The sequence below is a fragment of the Diceros bicornis genome, chromosome 3 (assembly GCF_020826845.1).
Source record: "Diceros bicornis minor isolate mBicDic1 chromosome 3, mDicBic1.mat.cur, whole genome shotgun sequence".
NCBI lineage: Eukaryota > Metazoa > Chordata > Mammalia > Perissodactyla > Rhinocerotidae > Diceros > Diceros bicornis.
Window position 1 is genome coordinate 87,213,177 of NC_080742.1, and position 18,290 is coordinate 87,231,466.

The 18,290-nt window shown below is 53.9% G+C and overlaps 1 protein-coding gene across 1 annotated transcript; it reads left to right on the plus strand.

The window, feature by feature from the left end:
• The first annotated feature begins 1,152 nt into the window (after positions 1–1,152).
• Positions 1,153–16,349, plus strand: CLEC2L (C-type lectin domain family 2 member L). The gene is made up of 5 exons (XM_058569402.1): positions 1,153–1,464; positions 10,041–10,115; positions 12,537–12,703; positions 13,553–13,653; positions 15,629–16,349. Exons 1-5 carry the CDS (start codon positions 1,263–1,265, stop codon positions 15,738–15,740), a joined length of 657 nt encoding a protein of 218 aa, XP_058425385.1. The 5' UTR covers positions 1,153–1,262; the 3' UTR covers positions 15,741–16,349.
• Positions 16,350–18,290: the final 1,941 nt, after the last annotated feature.

The window sequence follows — 18,290 nt, forward strand, 5'->3', positions numbered from 1 at the left end:
GGACCAAGACCACGAAGGACCTTGTAGCCTTGAAAAAGTTGGACTTAACTCAAGGGAGAGGGCGCGCTGCAGGGGTGGTGAGGTTTGATCTGTAGGAAGAGCCCTCTGGTGCTGAGGTGGTGGGGCTGGATTGGAGGGAGCAGGAGTTGAGGGGGACCAGTTAGGCGGCTGCTGCTGTGGTCAGACAAGAGGTGAAATTGACTTGTTCTTGGGAGTGGCCGTAGGACTGGAGAGAAATGGACAGGCTGAGACTTGAAAAGAGTGCCTTCATAGGAGTTGGTGGCTGACGAGATTTGGGGGAGAGAGAGCTGGAGGAGTCGAGGATGAGGAACCGCAGACAAGACAGGAAAGAGACCTGGGATTGGGACCGGAGAGGAAAAGAGGGTCAGGGCTGGAGGCAGGGAGCCTGAGGCGATGCAGGGTCAGCCGCGGAGCGAGTGCAGGCCCCGCGGAGGCCACGGAGGGAGCCCGGCCTGGAGTCGGAAGAGCGGCCAGGCACACACTCGCGCGGTGCCGCCTTCAGAAATGCCCTTGACCTTTTGGATTCAACTCTCAACGTAAACCGGGGATGTTGTCAGCTAATGCATGTAGACGCTCCTGGCTTAGCAGATGCTCCATCACTGTTAACTGAATCTGAAATGTCGCTCCACGTGTCCCCTTAGACCTCTGCTCTCTTACCGTTCTCTGTCGTTTCTCTCACCTGTCAAGAGTCTGAGTCAAGTCACAGCCCCCAACCCTTTGCTGTGGCTCCAGGGCAGCCCAGAGGAAAACCCCTCACCGTCCTGGAGCCTCACTGCGCGGTCCCCGAAAACTTTCTTCCCGTTTTACAGGAGGACAAGCCGGAGGCTGGGAGGCGGAGCTGAGTTAGGACCCAGGTCTCCCGGCTCCGGGGTCGGCGCTCCTCGCGCCGCAGCACCTGGCCTCCTGCCGAGGGAGCGGGCGGGCTGGGCCGGGACGGTGGGGCTGTGCCTGCTCCTGCGCGCTCCTCCCTCCCCGCCCCTCCCGCTCCCGCGCCTCCGCCCGCTCCCCCCCGCGCCCGGCTCTGCGCGCAGGCTGCGGCTCGGCCAGGCAGGCGGCGCGCACGGCCGGCGGCGGCGAGCGGGCGCAGCGGGTCGGGCGCGGGGAGCCGGGCTCAGCCCCGGCCTGCGCTGCCCGAGGCCGGCCTGGGGGGCCCGCAGGGCGCGCGGAGCGCCGAGTGCGCGTCGGGCTGGGCTCCGCACCGCGGCGCAGCAGCGCGGGCGCGGCGCGGCGGAGCGCGGGGCATGGAGCCCGCCCGCGAGCCCCCCGCCCGGGAGTCCCCAGCGCGGGCCCGGCCGCCGCCCCCCGCCGCCCGCCCCGCGCCCGCCCCCGCCGCGCCCAGGCCGCGCTCGCCCGGCGAGGCGGAGAGCCGCGGCCCCGAGGGGCTGCTGCGGCGATCGGGGTCGGGCTACGAGGGCAGCACCAGCTGGAAGGCGGCGTTGGAGGGTAAGCGGGGAGCGGCCCTCCATCCCCGAGCCCGGGACCCGGAGGCGGGCCAGAGTCACCTTGGCCGGTCTCCCGGAGGGGACAGTGGGGAGCGCGACTCTGGAACCCGGAGGATTGATTTCAGGGCCATCAGATCCCACATGGGGCGGGGGAGGAGGCTGTATAACCGGGGGCCTAAGAGACAGCCTTGACCCTGCCTCTGCAGCTCACTCACTCTTTGTCCTTGGGAGCCAGTTTCATGCTCTGAGGCCCAGTTTGCTCGTGAGTGACGGGGGACGCTTAGGGTCGGGCACTCACTGACGGGCATGTTGACAGGGAGGCTTGAATCTGTAGCAGTGGAAATGCTTTGGGCAAAGTGACAAAAGCTGTAGATCCCAGAGATGGTGCCTGTGCCCTGTGAGAAGGGGGGCACCTGGTGGTGACAGGGCTACTTGGAGAGGGGAGAGGTGGAGAGTATGCAGGGTCATGGGTCCTGCCTACCCCTTCCAGTAAGATGGGCTCAGGGAGTGACCCCTGGCTGGTCAAAGGGGCAGTAACCAAAGTGGAAAATAGATTTCAAGTTTGTGAGTTCTTTTAGGAAACTTTGTGGCCACTGGTGGTGTGTGGTGTGGGAGATGCTGGAGTTGGCAAGAGAAAGGACTCTGGACTTCTCAGCACTCCTGACACCCCCAGTCCAAAGGCTGAGGACCTGGGCAGCATTCACCAGGGAAGCCCAGAGTCTGGATCACCCAATCCATAAGGACGGAGTGTCAGGAAAGGAAGGCTTCCTGGAGTAGGTGACCTCTTTGGAGGTGTGGAGAGCAGAAGGAAGGGTGTACCAGGCTCAAGGAGTGACATGTTCAGGGGCCAAGTATCCAGAGCAAGCCTGTCTCCTGTGGGGAACTGAACTCCAGGATACCAGGATGGGGGGAGGTGTGAGAAGAGATGAGTCTGGGGGACCCAGACGGGGCATGGCCACCCAGGCCTTACCCAAGAGTTTGGACTTTGTTGGAAGGAGCTGTTGGGAGGTTTTAAGCATAGAATGAGACAGTGAGTTTGCCCTTGGAAAAGTGGTGGTGGCCCAGAGGGGTCAGACCAAGGCCAGGTCAGTGAGGAAGGATGGGCAGAGGTCAGGGGAGGGACATAACCAGCACCTGCCAGGGAAGGTGTCTTGCTGAGGAGGGAGAGGTGAGGATGGTAATGTCAGCATTTGGCCCAAAGCCTGATGGGCCAGGGAGTATGGACTGTCTGGGGAGGGGCTGTGCAGACTCTGGAGGGGGAGTTGGATGCCTGGATGGTGATTTGGGACAAAGGAGGCAAAGATGTTGGATCTTCAGGAAGAGCTCTGGGCTGAGAAGAGTGGAGTTGAATAAAGGTGGACAAGCCCCTCTCTTTGGTGGGCATCTCCAGGTGCGTTGTTGGACTTGCCTGTGACCCCCTGCTTCCCTCCTGCCCAAGTTATTTCTTGAAGTTGCTCACTTCTCTTACTTGTAGGTCTTCATTCATTCATTCAAAAGCATTTCTGCAGGGTCTGCCCTAACCTAACTCTAACCCCCCAAGGATTAGGGCCACTCCAGGGATGGTGTGGCCTCTTTCAGTGCCTCTGGCTTGCTGGTTCCTGTTCTGCACCACCCCCCCCCAACTCCCAACCGTGGCTGGGCCGACCACCTTCGAGTTAGGCTGAAGAAGAAGGTGCACAGCAGGCAGGGAAATGATCCAGCGGCTCTCTCCGGACACTGGGTCTTCCAGCCCCTGTGGAGTCTAGCCCACTCCGAGCTTAGTGCCTGCTTGCGGCCCAGCCTTGTCTCACCTGTCCTGGTGTGGCTCCCTACCTGGCCTGGCTCTGTGTCTCATGCTCTCTCTGGCCCCTGCCCTCCTGCCCTTGATCCCCCCAGGAGCAGCTCCACCCTTCATGCTTGGGGTCCCCCGGGGGCTTATGGACTTTTTCCACAGGAGTTTTAGGATCTGGAGTCTGAGTCCCTGCGAGGGGCTTCCCCTCTGCCGCCGGTCCCCTGAGGGTGTCCCAGGTGTTCCTGGGCGTCCCCATCTCCTGTCAGAAGAGGGGAGCTCCTGGACCAGGGCTGGTGCTCTCCAGGGTGCTGCTGGGTGGGCCCAGCGCTGTCTCTGCCCTGGCCTCCCACGTTCGCTCACTCTTCCTTCCCTTGCACAAGCATTTATGGAGTGCCCACACTGTCCAGGCACAGCTCTACGCACTGGGAGCATCCCTGCCCTCGCAGAAATCACGGGACGGGCCCGAGGCAGCCTGGCGAGGTGCACAGAGCGTGGAGTCTGGAATTGGGTAAGCCTGAGCCAGATCCTTCCGCCGCCCGGGGCTGGCAGGCTTTTGAATTGGTTTGAGCCTCATTTTCCTCCTCTGCTGAGCCAGATACTGGTTTCTGCCTCTCGGGGCTACACAGCCAAAGGCGCTGGCGTGTGGGCTCCGTGCAGGTGACCCCTCTCCTCGCCTCCAGGACTCGGCGCCCTGCGGCCCTGATGGGGAACTCGGTTAAAATCCTTTGACTGCCGGTCTGCCTCCCTTGAGTCTACTCCCACCCCAGACTGGGGTCCACGTAGTGAGCCCAGTCCCCGGACGCCGGGAACCACCCGTGATCAGACGAGGGGTCTGCCAGGTGTGGGGACCAAGGGGTTTTGCAGCCCCTGTTTAGCCAAGCACCTGTCTTGAGAGAAACAGGGGACTTCTTGACTTCACCGAGCTGAACAGTCAGGGGGCCTGTGCTCCTTTCTTCCCGTGTGCTCAACATTTATTAAGCACCTGCTGTGTGCTGGACGCGGGGCTGGGGGCTTTCCCGATACCGTCTCATTTATTCCTCCCACCTGCGCTTGCAGGGGCTTGGCGAGTGTTCTGTCTCTTTTATAGATGAGAACACAGACTCAGAGAGGCTAAGTGTCTTGCCCAAGGACACGCGTTGGTTACTGACACTTGAAACCCCCTGTGGGGTTTGCCACAGGGCTCTCTGACGTGAGTGCTCGTGCGCTGAGCAAGGACATCGGGCTTGGTGAGACTGATTGGAGAGGACCAAACTGTGCTTCCGGGGCTTGTGGCTCTCCTCCCACGCTCCTCAGACAACCCTGCCACCTCCAGCACGGACGTTTTTCCTCTTCCCAGGTTACGTGCAATGGGAACTTCTTCAATCACAGAGCTGGGCTTCCAGCCCAGGTCTTTAAGACTTTCCTTAGATGAACCATCAGCTTTATAAATCGAAAGCCAAACAGAAGTTTTCCTGATCAAGTCTTCCTCTCTGTGGATAGTCACCTTTCCTTCCACCCCCCCGCCTCAGGAAGAGGCTGGAAAAGGTGACCCAGCGCCCCGGCCTGGGTTCTGGAAAGCCTGGAGGTGATTGGAGATAGGGATATTCCTGGCATTGGGGATGGGAATGGGAAAAAGTGGCCTGAGGGTACTGGAGGGGGACAGAGTGATTCTGTATCTCTCAGGCTATGGATTTTTCCATGCTCACTGATTCTGAATTTTTAATGTTGAAAGTTTCTTGATTAGGCCTAAAGCCACAACTTCCTGGTCAAAACCACACACATGCATTTAGCAAAGCCTCTTAAAAATTTAAAAGTTACCAAACTCTACATTTGGTAATTTTGAACAGTCAAGATTATGCTCACCAGGCTGTGGCCCCGACAACTTAGAGACGGCAGTCCTGAATCTCTCTTGGGCTGTGGTGTGAGGGGGATGGGGGATTTGTCTGGGCTTGGAAGCCAGATTTTTTCAGTTGTTCTTTCTAACATTAGGCTAAATCATATACATCTATAAACATACATAAACTGCACCCTCAAACTGCATCTAACACGGGCCGTTGCATGGAAGGAAGGATTGTGAGTTAGGCATTTGTTATGGCTTGCATTGTGTCCCCCTGGAGAGGTATGTTGAAGTCCTAACCCCTAGTACCTCAGAATGTGACCTTATTTGGAAATAGGTCATTGCAGATGTAATTAGTTAAGATGCGAGTGTACTGGAGGAGGGTGGGCCCCTTCCAATATGACTGATGTCTTTGTAAGAAGACAGTTACATGAAGACAGAGACACATGGGGAGAAGGCCACGTGACGATGAAGGCAGAGATAGGGGTGGTGCAGCGGCAAGCCAAGGAGCACCAAAGATCACCAGCAAACCACCGGAAGCTGGGACAAGCAGGGCAGGATTCCCCTACTGCTGCCTCGATTGTGGACTTCTGGCCTCCAGGCCTCCAGAACTGTGAGACAATGAATTTCTGGTGTTTTAAGCTACCTCGTTTGTGATACTTTGTTACTCAACCCTAGGAAACTAATACAACATTGTTTTGGATTGTCCAGCTGTCCTCTGTGAGGGAAGACAGTGAACAATGAGTCGGACTCCCTAGTGTGTCCTCTCTCTGTCCCCAGTGCAGCGTCCAGAGCAGTTATTCCCATGAGAGAATAAAGAGGCTCCTCAGTTCTGGGGATGTTGGAGACACATGCACAGATCCCCCTTTCCCCAGAGGGCGGGTGTGTATCACAATGGACCAAGACCATTGTCATTCAGTGTAGCTAAGTTCCCCTCATGCTCTAGTACCAGTGGGTGCTCTATAACCTGCAAGGCAGTGACTGAGCCCTTACACGGACTCCAAAGACAGATGAGCACAGCCCTAACCCTAGGGGAGCCTGTGGGCTTTTCATCATCATCGTGATGGTAATTGCTGACATTGAAGTAGAGCTTACCGTGCCAGGCACTGTTATAAAAACTATATATTGAATTCTCATAAAATTCTAAGAGGCAGATACTATTATTACTTCATTTTAAAGATGAAGAAAATGAGATGAAATAGAAGCTAAGGAACTTTGCCATGCAAAAGTTATTAAGTCACCTAGAAAGCGGCAGAGCTGGGATTTGAACCCAGGCAGAGTGGTTTAAGGCAGTACGCTCTTATCCTCAATGCACCAAGGGTTACAGTGCCGTGTTATGGAAGAGGATTGAGAGGCCTGTAGAGGAGGGAGAGGAAGGATACATACAGCGCCCTTGCCCCAGGCAGCCATCGTGCAGCTCAAGGGGGATCTGCCTTACGTGACAAACTGCCACTGCGGACAGCAGAGCAGACACAGAAAGAGTCCAGCCCTGGAGGACAGGCGTGAGCTTCTGCTCTTACTGTACCTGGAGCCACCTGCCTCCGGACTCCTGGTCACTTGCCAGGGTAGGCCTTGCTCGTAGGAAGGACTCCAAAATGTGAGTTGGACTTGCAGGTGAAGACGGCAGACTGAGTGCATGCGTTTCTTCTCTTTCCCTTCTGAAGCCCACTAACACAACAGTAAAGGGAGTTTTAAAAGGCCACAAGGATGACAAGAACAGGAGAGGAGACAGTAGCGACAAAATTGGGAGCTCGGGAGCAAATAGTGAGTGGTAGCTGACTCCACGGGCCTGAGAAAATTCAGAAAGTGGAGGAGCAACCCGAGTTACACGCAGGACCCCCAAAGCACAGAGATGGGGGCACCAGTCATCATGGCAGTGAGTGAAGATGGCGCTGAAAACAGGAGGCCTGGTTGAACATTTCTTTAGGGAGGATTAAGGTCTCCAGATCCTCCTGCCATTCTGTACAGCTTCTTCCCAGCCCCGGCAGGAGCCTGAGGTGAAATCTCCTGAGAGAGGACCTCTAGACCCCAACACATTTGAGAGCAAGTGATTGAAGTGACATTTACATACCGAATGCTGAGGATGGCCTCTCAGCCTCTTCTCCAGGCCAAGCCTACACCCTCCAGGAGGGAAGACAGAGAGCCTTCTCCAAGGCCTCTGACCCCCCCAAGAGGAAAAACCCAAGGAGGTCAACATACAGAGAGCCTTGAGGATCAGCCCAGCCAGATCGCTCTGTGTGACCCCCACATTTAATAAGCCCCTCCATGTCTCAGAGACTCCAATGAACTCTTTAGTCCTCCTGCCTTAATTATGAACAAATAACCAAGGATCTTCAGACATCAGAACAGAGTCTCCAACATGGAAACTAGAGACCAAAACAAATGAACAGAAAAAAAGCAATTTGGAGCCAGACCTGATGGCCTAGTGGTTAAAGTTCAGCGCTCTCACCGCTTCAGTGGCCCGGGTTCATCTCCCAGTCACAGAACCATACCACCTGTCTGTCGGTTGCCATGCTGTGGCAGCAGCTCACATAGAAGAACTAGAAGGACTTACAACTAGGGTATACAACCATGCACTGGGGCTTTGGGGAGAAGGAGAAAAAAAAACAAAACGAAGAAGATTGGCAACAGATGTTAGCTCAGGGTGAATCCTTCCCTGCGGGGGTGGTGGGGAAGCAATTTGGAGGAAACAGAGATTATACAGGGAGGAATAAACTTTCCGCCCACCTCTTCTCACTCCCCTCCCGCCAAAAACTGTCAGTAATATCCTCAGAGAGATGGGAGCAAGGATTGCATCATTAAAGTAAGAACAGGATGCTTTAAGCAGAGGTATTCAGAGAACAGCAGCAACAAAACCAAAACAACTCAGAAATTAAAAATAATCACAGAAATGACAAATTCAGTAGAAGGGTAGGAAGATAAAGCTGAAAGAAATCTTCCAGGCAATAGAGCAAAAAAGGCAGAGATAGTGGATATGGGAGAAGGAGAGAAAAAAAGAAACTTGGAGGACCAGTCCAAGAGGTCCAACATTTGAAGAACTTGACTTCTAGAAAGAGGACAAAGAAAATAGAAGAGAGGAAACCATCAGTGATACAATTAAAGAAAATTTCCTGGAACTGTGGGACATGAGCTTCCAGATGGAAAGGGCCCATTGATTGCCTACCACAGTAGATGAAACAGACCCAGACCAAGGCACGGCATGCGTGATGATATTTTAGAACACTGCAGGATAAAGAAAAGATCCTAAAAGCTTCCAGAGGGGAAAAAAAATAAACAATTGATATTAAGAGGATCATGGATGAGAATGGCTCTAGACTTTTCAAAAGCAGCACTGGAGCTAGAAGACAATTAAGTAATGCCTTCAAAATTCTGAAGGAGAATTATTTCCAACCTATAGTACTCAGGCCTCTGAGTTCACAACTCCAGGGGGCCCCATTCACTACTGCACACAATGAGGAACGTTCTCTACCATGGAAGCTAGAGACCAAGATAAATGAACAGAAAAAAAGCAATTTGAAATAAATAGAGACTAGAGAGGGAGGAATAAACTTTCTGCCCCTTGGAGATTTGTGCAGTGCAGTGGTCCTGCTCTACCCTTTCTCAGGCAGCCATCGGAAGGTGTGCTCCACCAAAACAAGCGAGTAAACCAAGACAGAGGAAGACATGGGCTAGAAGGAGCAGGAGAGCCAGCACAGGAGAAAGGCAGAGAGATCCTCAGGCTGCTGGTGAAGGGAGATCCCAGGGTGGCAGCTGAGCTTAGAAGGCACAGTCAGATTGGAGCAGCTCAGAAGGTTCTGGGGGACACTTCATTGAGAAGGTTGCTATGGACTGAATGTTTGTGTACCCCCAAATTCACGTGTCAAAGCCCTAACCCTCAATGTGATAGTAGGAGGAGGTGGGGCCTTTGGGAGATGATTAGGTTTAGATGAGGTCATGAGGGTGGGGCCCCCATGGTGGGATTAGTGCCCTTATAAGAAGATGAAGAGACACCAGAGCTTCCTCTCTCTGCCATGTGAAGACACATGGAGAGGGCGGCCATCTGCAAGCCAGGAAAAGGGCCCTCACCAAGAACAGAATCTACCAGCACCTTGATCTTGGACTTTCTAGGCTCCAGAACTTTGAGAAATAAATGTTTTTTGTTTAAGCCACACAATCTATGATGTTTTGTTATAGAAACCTGAGCTGACTAAGACAAAGGTGAAATAGAATTCCTGATTTTTTTCTCATCATCTTAGAGGAGTTTTGGGGTTGAAATAATGATAAGCACACAGAAGTCTAAGCAAAGGAGAAAGAAGACTATGATTAACTACAGGGAAACAAGAAGTTGTGTTGAAATAAAGATCATAATACACTGCATGGCTTCGCTGGGAGTAGTGTTTACATTGTTATAAGAGTAACACCATGTTATCAATCCAACCCAGGCACAGGGCTGTCAGGGAGGACTGGATTATTTCAAGGAGTCCGTGTGACTGAAACCAGGCAGGCACCAGGTAGAGAAGCAGCAGGAGATTCAAGGTTGGAAAGTTCTGACAGCCACAGAAGGAGTTCAGGTGCATGGCCTTGGAGGGAGAGTTCTTTTTTTTTTTTTTTTTTTTGCTGAGGAGGATCGGCCCTGAGCTAACATCTGTGCCAGTCTTCCTCTATTTTGTATGTGGGTCACCGCCACAGCATGGTGGCTGATGAGTGGTGTAGGTCTGCGCCCAGGAACTGGACCCGGGCCACCAAAGCAGAGGGCGCTGAACTTAACCACTAGGCCACAGGGCTGGCCCTTTGGAGGCAGGGTTTTTAAGCAGAGGAATCACAGAATCAGAACTGTGCTCTAGGACAATGACCCTCAGACTTTGTTATGCATCAGGATCACCCAGAGGGGTTGTTAAAACAGCTTGCTCGGCCACCCCCAGATTTTCTCACTGTTGGGCCTTGGGGCTGGCGGTGGGGATTGGCAGTGGGGTGGGTGGCCAGGAATTGAACCCCTTTCTCTTCTCCGCAGACACCACCACACGTCTCCTGCTGGGGGCCATCGCCGTCCTTCTGTTTGCCATTCTGGTGGTGATGAGCATCTTGGGTGAGCATGGATGTCAGAGCACTTACGCAATTCAGTTTATACACACCTTGTCAAGAGCACATCTAATTAGGAAAGAAAAGTTCCAGACATACCACAAGTTCTGTGGGGGACAAAGTAAATAGAAAATAGAGTGTTAATTCTAGATGAGATTTAGCTTAAAATAATATATTCACACATTGACTATACACGTCCCCTTGACTAAGCCATGCGGGGAAGGTGGAGATGCTACGTAGGTATTATTACGTAAATGCTTCGAGAACTCAGAACAGACTGGGGGTGGGTTAGGCAGGCAATGCTTCTTGGAGGAGGTGATGTGGGGATAAGGGCCTTTAAAAATCACATTCATTCATTTAACAAACATTTACTGAGCCCTGCTGTATATTAGGCCCTGGACTAAGTGCTAGGGATTTAAAAAAAGAAAAGTGAGTGTGACATCATCTCCCCTGTCCAGTTATAGAGATATTACTGCTGGGTGCTTCCCAGAGAGGGAAACACCTGTGTGCTAAACCCTGAAGAATGAATAGAGGCTTCCTGGAGACCAGGACAGAGAGGGAACAGAACATTCCAAGGGGGGAGAGGCCTGAGAAACAAGGAGTGGCGTGTGGGATTGAAAGGGTTGAAGGAATAAAGAAGGAGGAAACTCCCACTAAGGACAGGTGAGGCTATGTGACCAGGGAATTTGGCTGCTTTTAATGGATTCAAGTCGAAGAATGTCGTGGGTTCTAAAGAGTTTGCAAAGTGATTTCAGTGGCTCTGTCTTTACTCTTTGAGTAGCACCGTGAGACCAGGGGTGGGCACCTAAAGATGGGAGAAAAGTCCACGGACAATAGCAGTCCCCCCAGATCCTCACCTGGAGGGTGGGCATGATGAGCAGCGAGTTTGTGGGTGTTTAGAAGAGAATGTGGTGACCACCGGCACCAGCTGGGATTCACCTAGAATAATTACTACAAATTAAATCGGTTTTCTTTTGTCTTGTTGCTAAGTTGGGAGCTCAGGGCAGTGCAACCATAGCATATTGTGATTTCAGTAAAGTAGGACAGAGTCTCTTCTGAGATCCTTGTGGAAAAGCAGTTGAAATGTAGTCACACCGGGGTCAGTACTCCCAGGTGGCCCTGCAGCTCCCTGAGCAGATATGCCAGGGTGTCGATTACTTAATTGGTGTCACTGTGGCTGTGGCTCCCAAGCGGCTGGAGTACCACGGGCCTGCTCTTGTCTCTGTCCTGGTCTACACTTTAATCAATCACTTGTATGAACACAAATGGAATTTGTAGGTGATACAATCCAAAGAGGGATGCTTAACATGACAGATGAAAAAAAGTCAAGATTAAAATGTATCTTTAAAATCTCAAATGAGCCAACGTGCATGAGATAAATGTGGAAGACATAAATATAAGATGCTGCACTTGGATTTAAAAAGTCATTTACACATGGTCTGAACACTGGAGAGACCTGCCTCGGAAATAGATCATATGAAAACAGTTGAAGAGTATGGCTTAATTCCTTTTGGCAAGAGGCCCTTTGAGAATCTGATGAAAGCTCCGGGCTTCCTTCCCAGAAAAGTGCATGTATGCACGTACCCACAGTTTCTTTTCACTGAAGCAGTCTGCGGACTGGAAAGCCCATAGCACCTGGAAGGCAATATGGTGATCCCTGTTGCTGGTGGTGGGGCAGCATCGGACGTGTTCCAGTCTGTTCTGGTGGTGGTGTCTTGGCGGTAATGTGGGCACACTGCAGTGAGCCAGGCAGGATGGAGAAGGGTCTGGAGAGCATCTGCTGCCATGGATCATGGAAGAGACTGTGTCTGTTTAAGCCTGGATGAGGGGAGGCTGGTGTCCTTCTTTCAGTAGTCCATAGAAGGTGAACTGGGTTTGCTCTGGGTCACTCCAGAGGCAGATCCTAGACCAGTAGGTCTAGGGTGCAGGAAGGCAGGTTGGGACTCAAAATTGAAAAAGAACTTTCCAGCAGTTCAGAGGTGGAACAGGCTGCCTTGTTAGCTAATGAGGGCGTAGCCAACGAGAGCGGGCCCATTGAGCCTGCCAACAGTTCCCAACCCGGGCTGGAGAGGATGCATGGCCTCCAGGTCACTTCCAAATCTGAGTCTCTGGGGTTCCATGCCTTGGGAAGTTTGGAGAAAGAGAGGAGATCTTAACCCAGAGGCTAACCTGCTGTCCCTTCCTCTCATGGTGGTGCCCCTGCCAGCCTCCCAAATTCCTCCTCCTTATTCATTTAGTCACCAACCTTTTATCTGCCAGGCACTGTAAGAGGTGCTCACCTGAGAAGAGAGCCACATGAGTCGTGTCACTGAAGGGCACCAAAGTTGAGGCAGGTGGAGGGAGCTGTGGGGATCAGAGTAGATTCTTCAGGGCCAGGCGGGGGCCAGGCGTGCTGGTGGATGCCGAGCCCCCTCTCTCTTCCCTGCAGCTTCCAAGGGCTGTATCAAGTGCGAGGCGCCCTGCCCGGAGGACTGGCTGCTCTACGGAAGGAAATGCTACTTCTTTTCTGAGGAACCGAGAGACTGGAACACGGGCAGGCAGTACTGTCACAGCCACGAGGCCGCGCTGGCTGTAATTCAGAGCCAGAAGGAGCTGGTGAGTGTGGGGCTGGGGAAACCTTAGGGGAGGGGTGCCCCAAGGATGTGGTGTCCCCATGACATGTTTCCAGAGCACACTCAGCCGCGGCACAGCCGGGGGTGTGCAGGCGGGCCCCCCGGTCTGAGCAGTTCATGAGTGGCTCTTGTTTTCCCCTGCTGTTGTCAAGGCCAGCTTTGTCACTCCAAGGCTGGCATGCTGAGCTCAGCTCAGTGTTGTAAAGTGCAAGAATTACAAATTGTAAATGCGCTTGTTGACTGTTAAAACACATTGGCATCATCTACTAGTCCAAATGAGGGCACGATCTCTCATTTAACACCCCAAACAGCTTTAGCAATAGAAATGTGAAGGAAACACAATTAATGAGTCAATTGGTCATTTTTTGATTTTGAGGTTAATGATGGTGTGACAATCCAAAGTAGCAAATAATCTAAAAATCACTTCTGTTTGTCTCTGATACACAGTATGATAGCCCCCTTCTGCAGAGAAAGGCCCAGAAGTATGCAGGTAGAACAACCAACAGGAGTGTTGAGATGTGTCCCAGATAATCCATCAAGTAGAAAATCAGGAATGCTGGCACGTTGGGCCGCTGAGCTAGGAGGACAAACGCTGTGCCTGGCTTCCTGGCCCAGTGCGCATGCTCCCAGAGCCCGGTACCCTAGAGGAGGTCAGTGTGAGTGCAGGGCCCTCTGTAACCCCAGCTCCTCACCCTGGGGATGCAGTGAGGCGTGCCCCTCTTGGCGTCTGTACATTGTGGGAGCCAGTCTTCCGAGGTGGGGTTAGTCTTGGGATGTGTTAGCAGTCAAGAGACCACATTTGACTCTGAGGTCTCTCTCTTCCTTGGTGCAGGAATTTTTGTTCAAGTTCACACGGAGGGAGCCCTGGATTGGCCTGCGCAGAGTCGGGGACGAATTCCACTGGGTCAACGGGGACCCGTTTGACCCGGACACGTGAGCTGAGGCTTCATCTTCTGGCCACTGAGCTTAGACTAGGGGAGGCCTGGCCCCCTGGACACAACCTCCCAAGGGAGAACTACTTGGTTTTGTGCTAGCTACAGCTGCTAACCTCTAGGTTCAGTGGTGTGTGACAGAGACCCATTTGTGATGATGGCTTCACTTCTCTCTCTCCCCCATGAAGTCCAGCCTGGTCTGGTGGCTCTGCTGCATGTAGTCATCAGAGGTTCCTGCTGCCAGGGCCCAGGCTCTTTCCATGTTGTGACTCCCCCATCCATGTAGCAGCCTGTCTGCATGGCTCAGTGTGGCTCAGAGGAAGGGGAGTCTGTGCCCTGGACATCCCTCTGCATTGGCCAGAACTTAGCCACGTGAACACACCTGGCTGCAAGGGAGGGTGGGAGATGGTGCCTCTATTCTGGACAGCCAGGTGCCACCTAAACATTGTTATTATGGAAGAAAGGGGATCTGAGCCCTGGGCACCACGAGCATTCTCTTAGAGACAACACCTCTTGAGGGTGTTGGTGTGTGGAGTGGTGGTCTTATTTTTGTGGCCCAAGTGGTGTAGAAATGAGCATGTGATGGGGTGGTGGGTGTGCAATCCAGGGACTGGTTTGTGGTGTGGGGTGATGGTGGTAGTGGTAATGGGTGGTGGGGGTGTATGGCTGTGGCAGTAGGGGTGGAGATAGGGTGTGTGTGTTGGGGGAGCAGTCTAGGTTTAGGAAATGCAGGGAGGTGCATACAGGGGAACAAGAGCCTCAGCTTCTGATGGAGACCCCGAGGCTGGAGCAATAGGCCCTGAGGAGCCGGGGTGGGGCACAGCTGTTGACCTGATGATGACAATGCGTGAGTGTCCTCAAGGCAGGAGAAGTGAAAGGGCACCCAAGACCCCCACTGTGGCCAGAGGCTACCCATCAGCTGCCTCCCATCCAAGGCTGGCTTTTGGCCACCTCAGCACCCACAGCCTCCAGAGGGTGAGGGCCCCTAGACAGCTCCTTCCCTTTTCCTTTTCCCTGCCTCCTTTCTGCATTTTGCATCTCTCTTTGTCCTCAGTGCCTCTTCCTTTTTTTCTCTTTCCTTTTCCTGCCCCCATCCCAGATCTGTTCTTACAGCTGCTGAAGAAGTCTTGCACTTTCTGCCCCCTTTTCCCCCTTCTGGAGAGCCCTAGAGGCTGGGGTCCCCAGAGTGCCAACCAGCTAGGGCCTTGGGGCCACGTTTCCCTGACGCCGAGGTGGTCCTGCCCTCGCATCCCCTCTCAGCCTCGCCTTCTCTGTGAGACCCCAGCTCCAGCCTTGGCAGGAGGCTCAGATCAGGGTGACCAAATGCAGTTCAGAAGAAATCTTGAGACTGGAAAGATGATTTTAGGCAGGGAGAAACCCTGCCCATGCCCCCCATGCACAGTTCCAGGAATGATTCCTTGGCAGCACAGCTCAGGTGATAAACACTGGGGTTATTCGGGTCACCCCTAACCTGTGAGGTCATTGAATTCCGCTATCTCTGCTGAGCTCCTCCTAGGCCAGACACTGTGTGCTGTAGCGGAGCCAAGATGAGAGAGGCGCAGAGTCCGCTGTTCAGGAGCTGACCACCTCAGGGACTGTGGGGACAGACAGACACAGGCCCCCAGGAGGCTGTGACCAGCAGTGCCCCACGATGTCGGCAGGGTGCTGCAGGGAGGGAGGGAGGGCAGAGGGTGGTCCTGACCTGGGTACCGGGCTCCTGGGACGAATGAGCTGACCCTGGAAGGATGTGGAAGTGCAGGGTGTGTCTAGGAAGTGTCCGTGGGCATCCCCAGGGTGGCTGGAGCCGTGGTGCACGGAGGAGGGAGACAGTGAGACGCGGTGCTAGAAGGTCTGTCGGGGCTCAATGTCCTGGAAGGCAGCTCCAGAGGGAGGGGCAGGTCTCAGGGCCTCCACACCACCCAGTGGTGGGCTGTGTATGCAGGTCGTGAGCTCCTGGTCTCTTCTCTCCTGGCCAGATTCCCCATCTCGGGCCCGGGGGAGTGCGTCTTCGTGGAGCCCACCAGGCTGGTGTCGACGGAGTGTCTGATGACCCGGCCCTGGGTGTGCAGCAAGATGGCCTATACCTGAGGTGGGTCAGGCTGGAGGCGGCCCTCCAGCCCGGCTTCGAGACCCGCCTGCCCCAGGCTCCTCTCCAAGGCGAAGCAGTGAGGGGGTTGGCCTCCTCCCTCAGCCCCTCTCCTAGGCCCTGGAGCGCTCGTTCCTGGTCTCCTTGGCCCCAGGCAGGTCCTGTGGCTCAGCAGTCAAATCCCACATGCTCAGTAGTGTAGGCGCCTGTCCTCCAAATGTGTGCACGCGCACACTCACACACACACGCATGCAAATGCATGCACACACTGCCCTCTCAAGTTCAGAGTCCACCCTTTGTCACTCCAACAAGTCCCTCCCTGGCCATGCCCTGGAACATTCCTTCCTCATGCAGCCCTGGTGCTTTGAGGAAGGATGGGAGCTGACACAGATTGTGCTACTGACGGCACAGACAGGCCTCCCTCCCCAGTTGTCTCTCTCCTGGTTGCCGGGGAGGCACAGAGGGATGCTCCCCCTCACCTGGATCCCCGCATCCATCCTCTTTGCCTTGCCTGGGGTTTTCAGACGGGCCCCTGCTGTGTCCATGGTGCTGTTGTGTTGGTCACTGATGGAATAAAGAGATGACTGGTGTCCAGAGAAGTCTGCTGCCATTTGTTCCAAGGTCATGGCTCAGGGAAGGGGCAGAGGGGCAGGTCCCTGGGGGGGTGTCTGTGGAGGGGCACCACCAAGATGCACTAGTGTGGCAGGAGGCAGTGTGTAGGAATGGAGGACAAAAATACATTCTGTGGCCTGAGGGCACCATTTAATTGTGCTCCTCCCATGAGTTATTCTTAGATGTCTGAGGGGTGTGCTGCATCTGGCTCCTTCATTACTATTCAATTCAATATAACAAACGTTTATTTACACCCACCACGTGCCAGACACCACGCCAGGCATGGGAATCAACAGCTTTATCCCCCAGGGAGCACACAGGGAGCAGAGGAAACAGCTTGGAAAACACCAGAATATTCTGGAACACAGTCGAGGGATGGTTTATTCTGCCTTAGGGGAGGATGAGGTGAAGTGAGCAGGAAGATTAGCCATGGAGAAGAGATGATGTTCATGTTGGGTCCCATAAGAGTTTGTGCAGGTCCTATGGCCCCTTCCTCACCCCGTTGGTTGGGCTGGGGAAGAAGTAGGGGACTGGCAGTTCCCTTGGGCCTTCAGAGGCTCCGAGTGCCACCCCCTCCAACACACACACACTTGGAGCCCCAGAGCAGCTGCAGTGGGGCCTGGATCCTCCCAGCCTGCTCTCGGTGTCCCTGGCTGGGTGAGAGGCAGGCGGCCTGCCTGGGAGATGCGGGTGTGAATATGGGTCCTGGCCCATTTTCAGAAAATAGCTCAGAGGGAAACCAGGTCCTGCTCTGCTCTGCTCAGTCCTTTTACTGTCAGTTTTCAAACTGTCAAATTGGTTTTGTTGACCTTTCTGCGTGCTTTCCAGATATTTAGTAAAATGTCGATATTTTATGGTTTCATATTTTGTCTTTATTGGGAAGCCAGTGGGGAACCTGGGTGTACAATAAAGAAGTGAAGGGAATTCAGTGTGGTTGGATGGTGGGCCTGTGGGGGGTGGCAGGAAGCCCACCGCCTTCCAGCACCTGTGGGGAAGTGTGCTGAGGGACTGAGATTGAGGAAGTGGTCAGCTGCTGCTGCTGCTGCTACTTGGGGCGGGGCGGGGGGGGGCGGGCAGTGAGGGTCTCTCACACCTGTTTGCAGTCAGGCACAGCCTGGTGGTTCCCACCGTGTCTTCCCCTCAGAGATGGTGAGGCTCAAAAGCCTTAGCTCGTTGTTTTACATGTGGTACCTCATTTAATTCTTGCAGAAATGCCCGAGGCAGGTAATGCTGCCAGAGGTGATGAAGGGTCCCAAGGCCGTGAGGATATTAGAGCGGGCCTAGGGCTCAGAGCTGTGCTTCTGTCCTGCCCTGTGGGTTCAGGTGGAGAGAACCCAGCAATGAGGTGGGCTGGGAAGGAAACTGGGAGGTGTGACAGGACAGGGAACGGTGAACCCATGCCATTCGGATCTTATTTCCTATTCGGTTGTCCAAAGCCTGCTGCCTGAAGCTTTCAAGGCACATTGGCAAATAGGCTCTCCTAACCTTGGGTTTGTCCTGGGAACACACAACAATTCTAGATCACTTTAGTAAAGCTAAAGGAACCCTGACTCAGGGTCACCAGTGTCTTAGGCGTTTTCCTATTTGGGTCCCACAAAGGAAGGAAGCACCAGACAGAAACAAAACAAAACACTGGAATGTCCGACTTCAGAAATGTAGAAAATCCTTTCAAGGTTATAAACCAGCCAAGCACCCCCCACCTTCCTACCTGGGTTGCCCGGGGCCCTGCTAGCTGGGCGGCCGTGCCCTGTGCTGTGCTCCTGGTGGCCCCAGGGGGCAGCATTGAGAGTGAACACGCCGCTGTTTCTGACCCCGGGAGCTCGAGTCTTCCTCCGGGGAGGGCCCAAGGGACGACGCTTGCCCCAAGCCCCGCTCCTCAGCCCCTTCGGAAGATTTTTCCTTTCTGAGGAGACTCCTCTGGGGTTGAGAGTGTGCTCTTT

What these genes read in the sequence shown, in the direction of transcription:
- CLEC2L (XM_058569402.1), top strand. Translation starts at nt 1,263, where the DNA reads ATGGAGCCCGCCCGCGAGCCCCCCGCCCGGGAGTCCCCAGCGCGGGCC. An exon ending in CTGGAAGGCGGCGTTGGAGG is followed by an intron (nt 1,465 to 10,040) that starts GTAAGCGGGGAG and finishes TCTTCTCCGCAG; the next exon opens with ACACCACCACACGTCTCCTG. An exon ending in GGTGGTGATGAGCATCTTGG is followed by an intron (nt 10,116 to 12,536) that starts GTGAGCATGGAT and finishes TCTTCCCTGCAG; the next exon opens with CTTCCAAGGGCTGTATCAAG.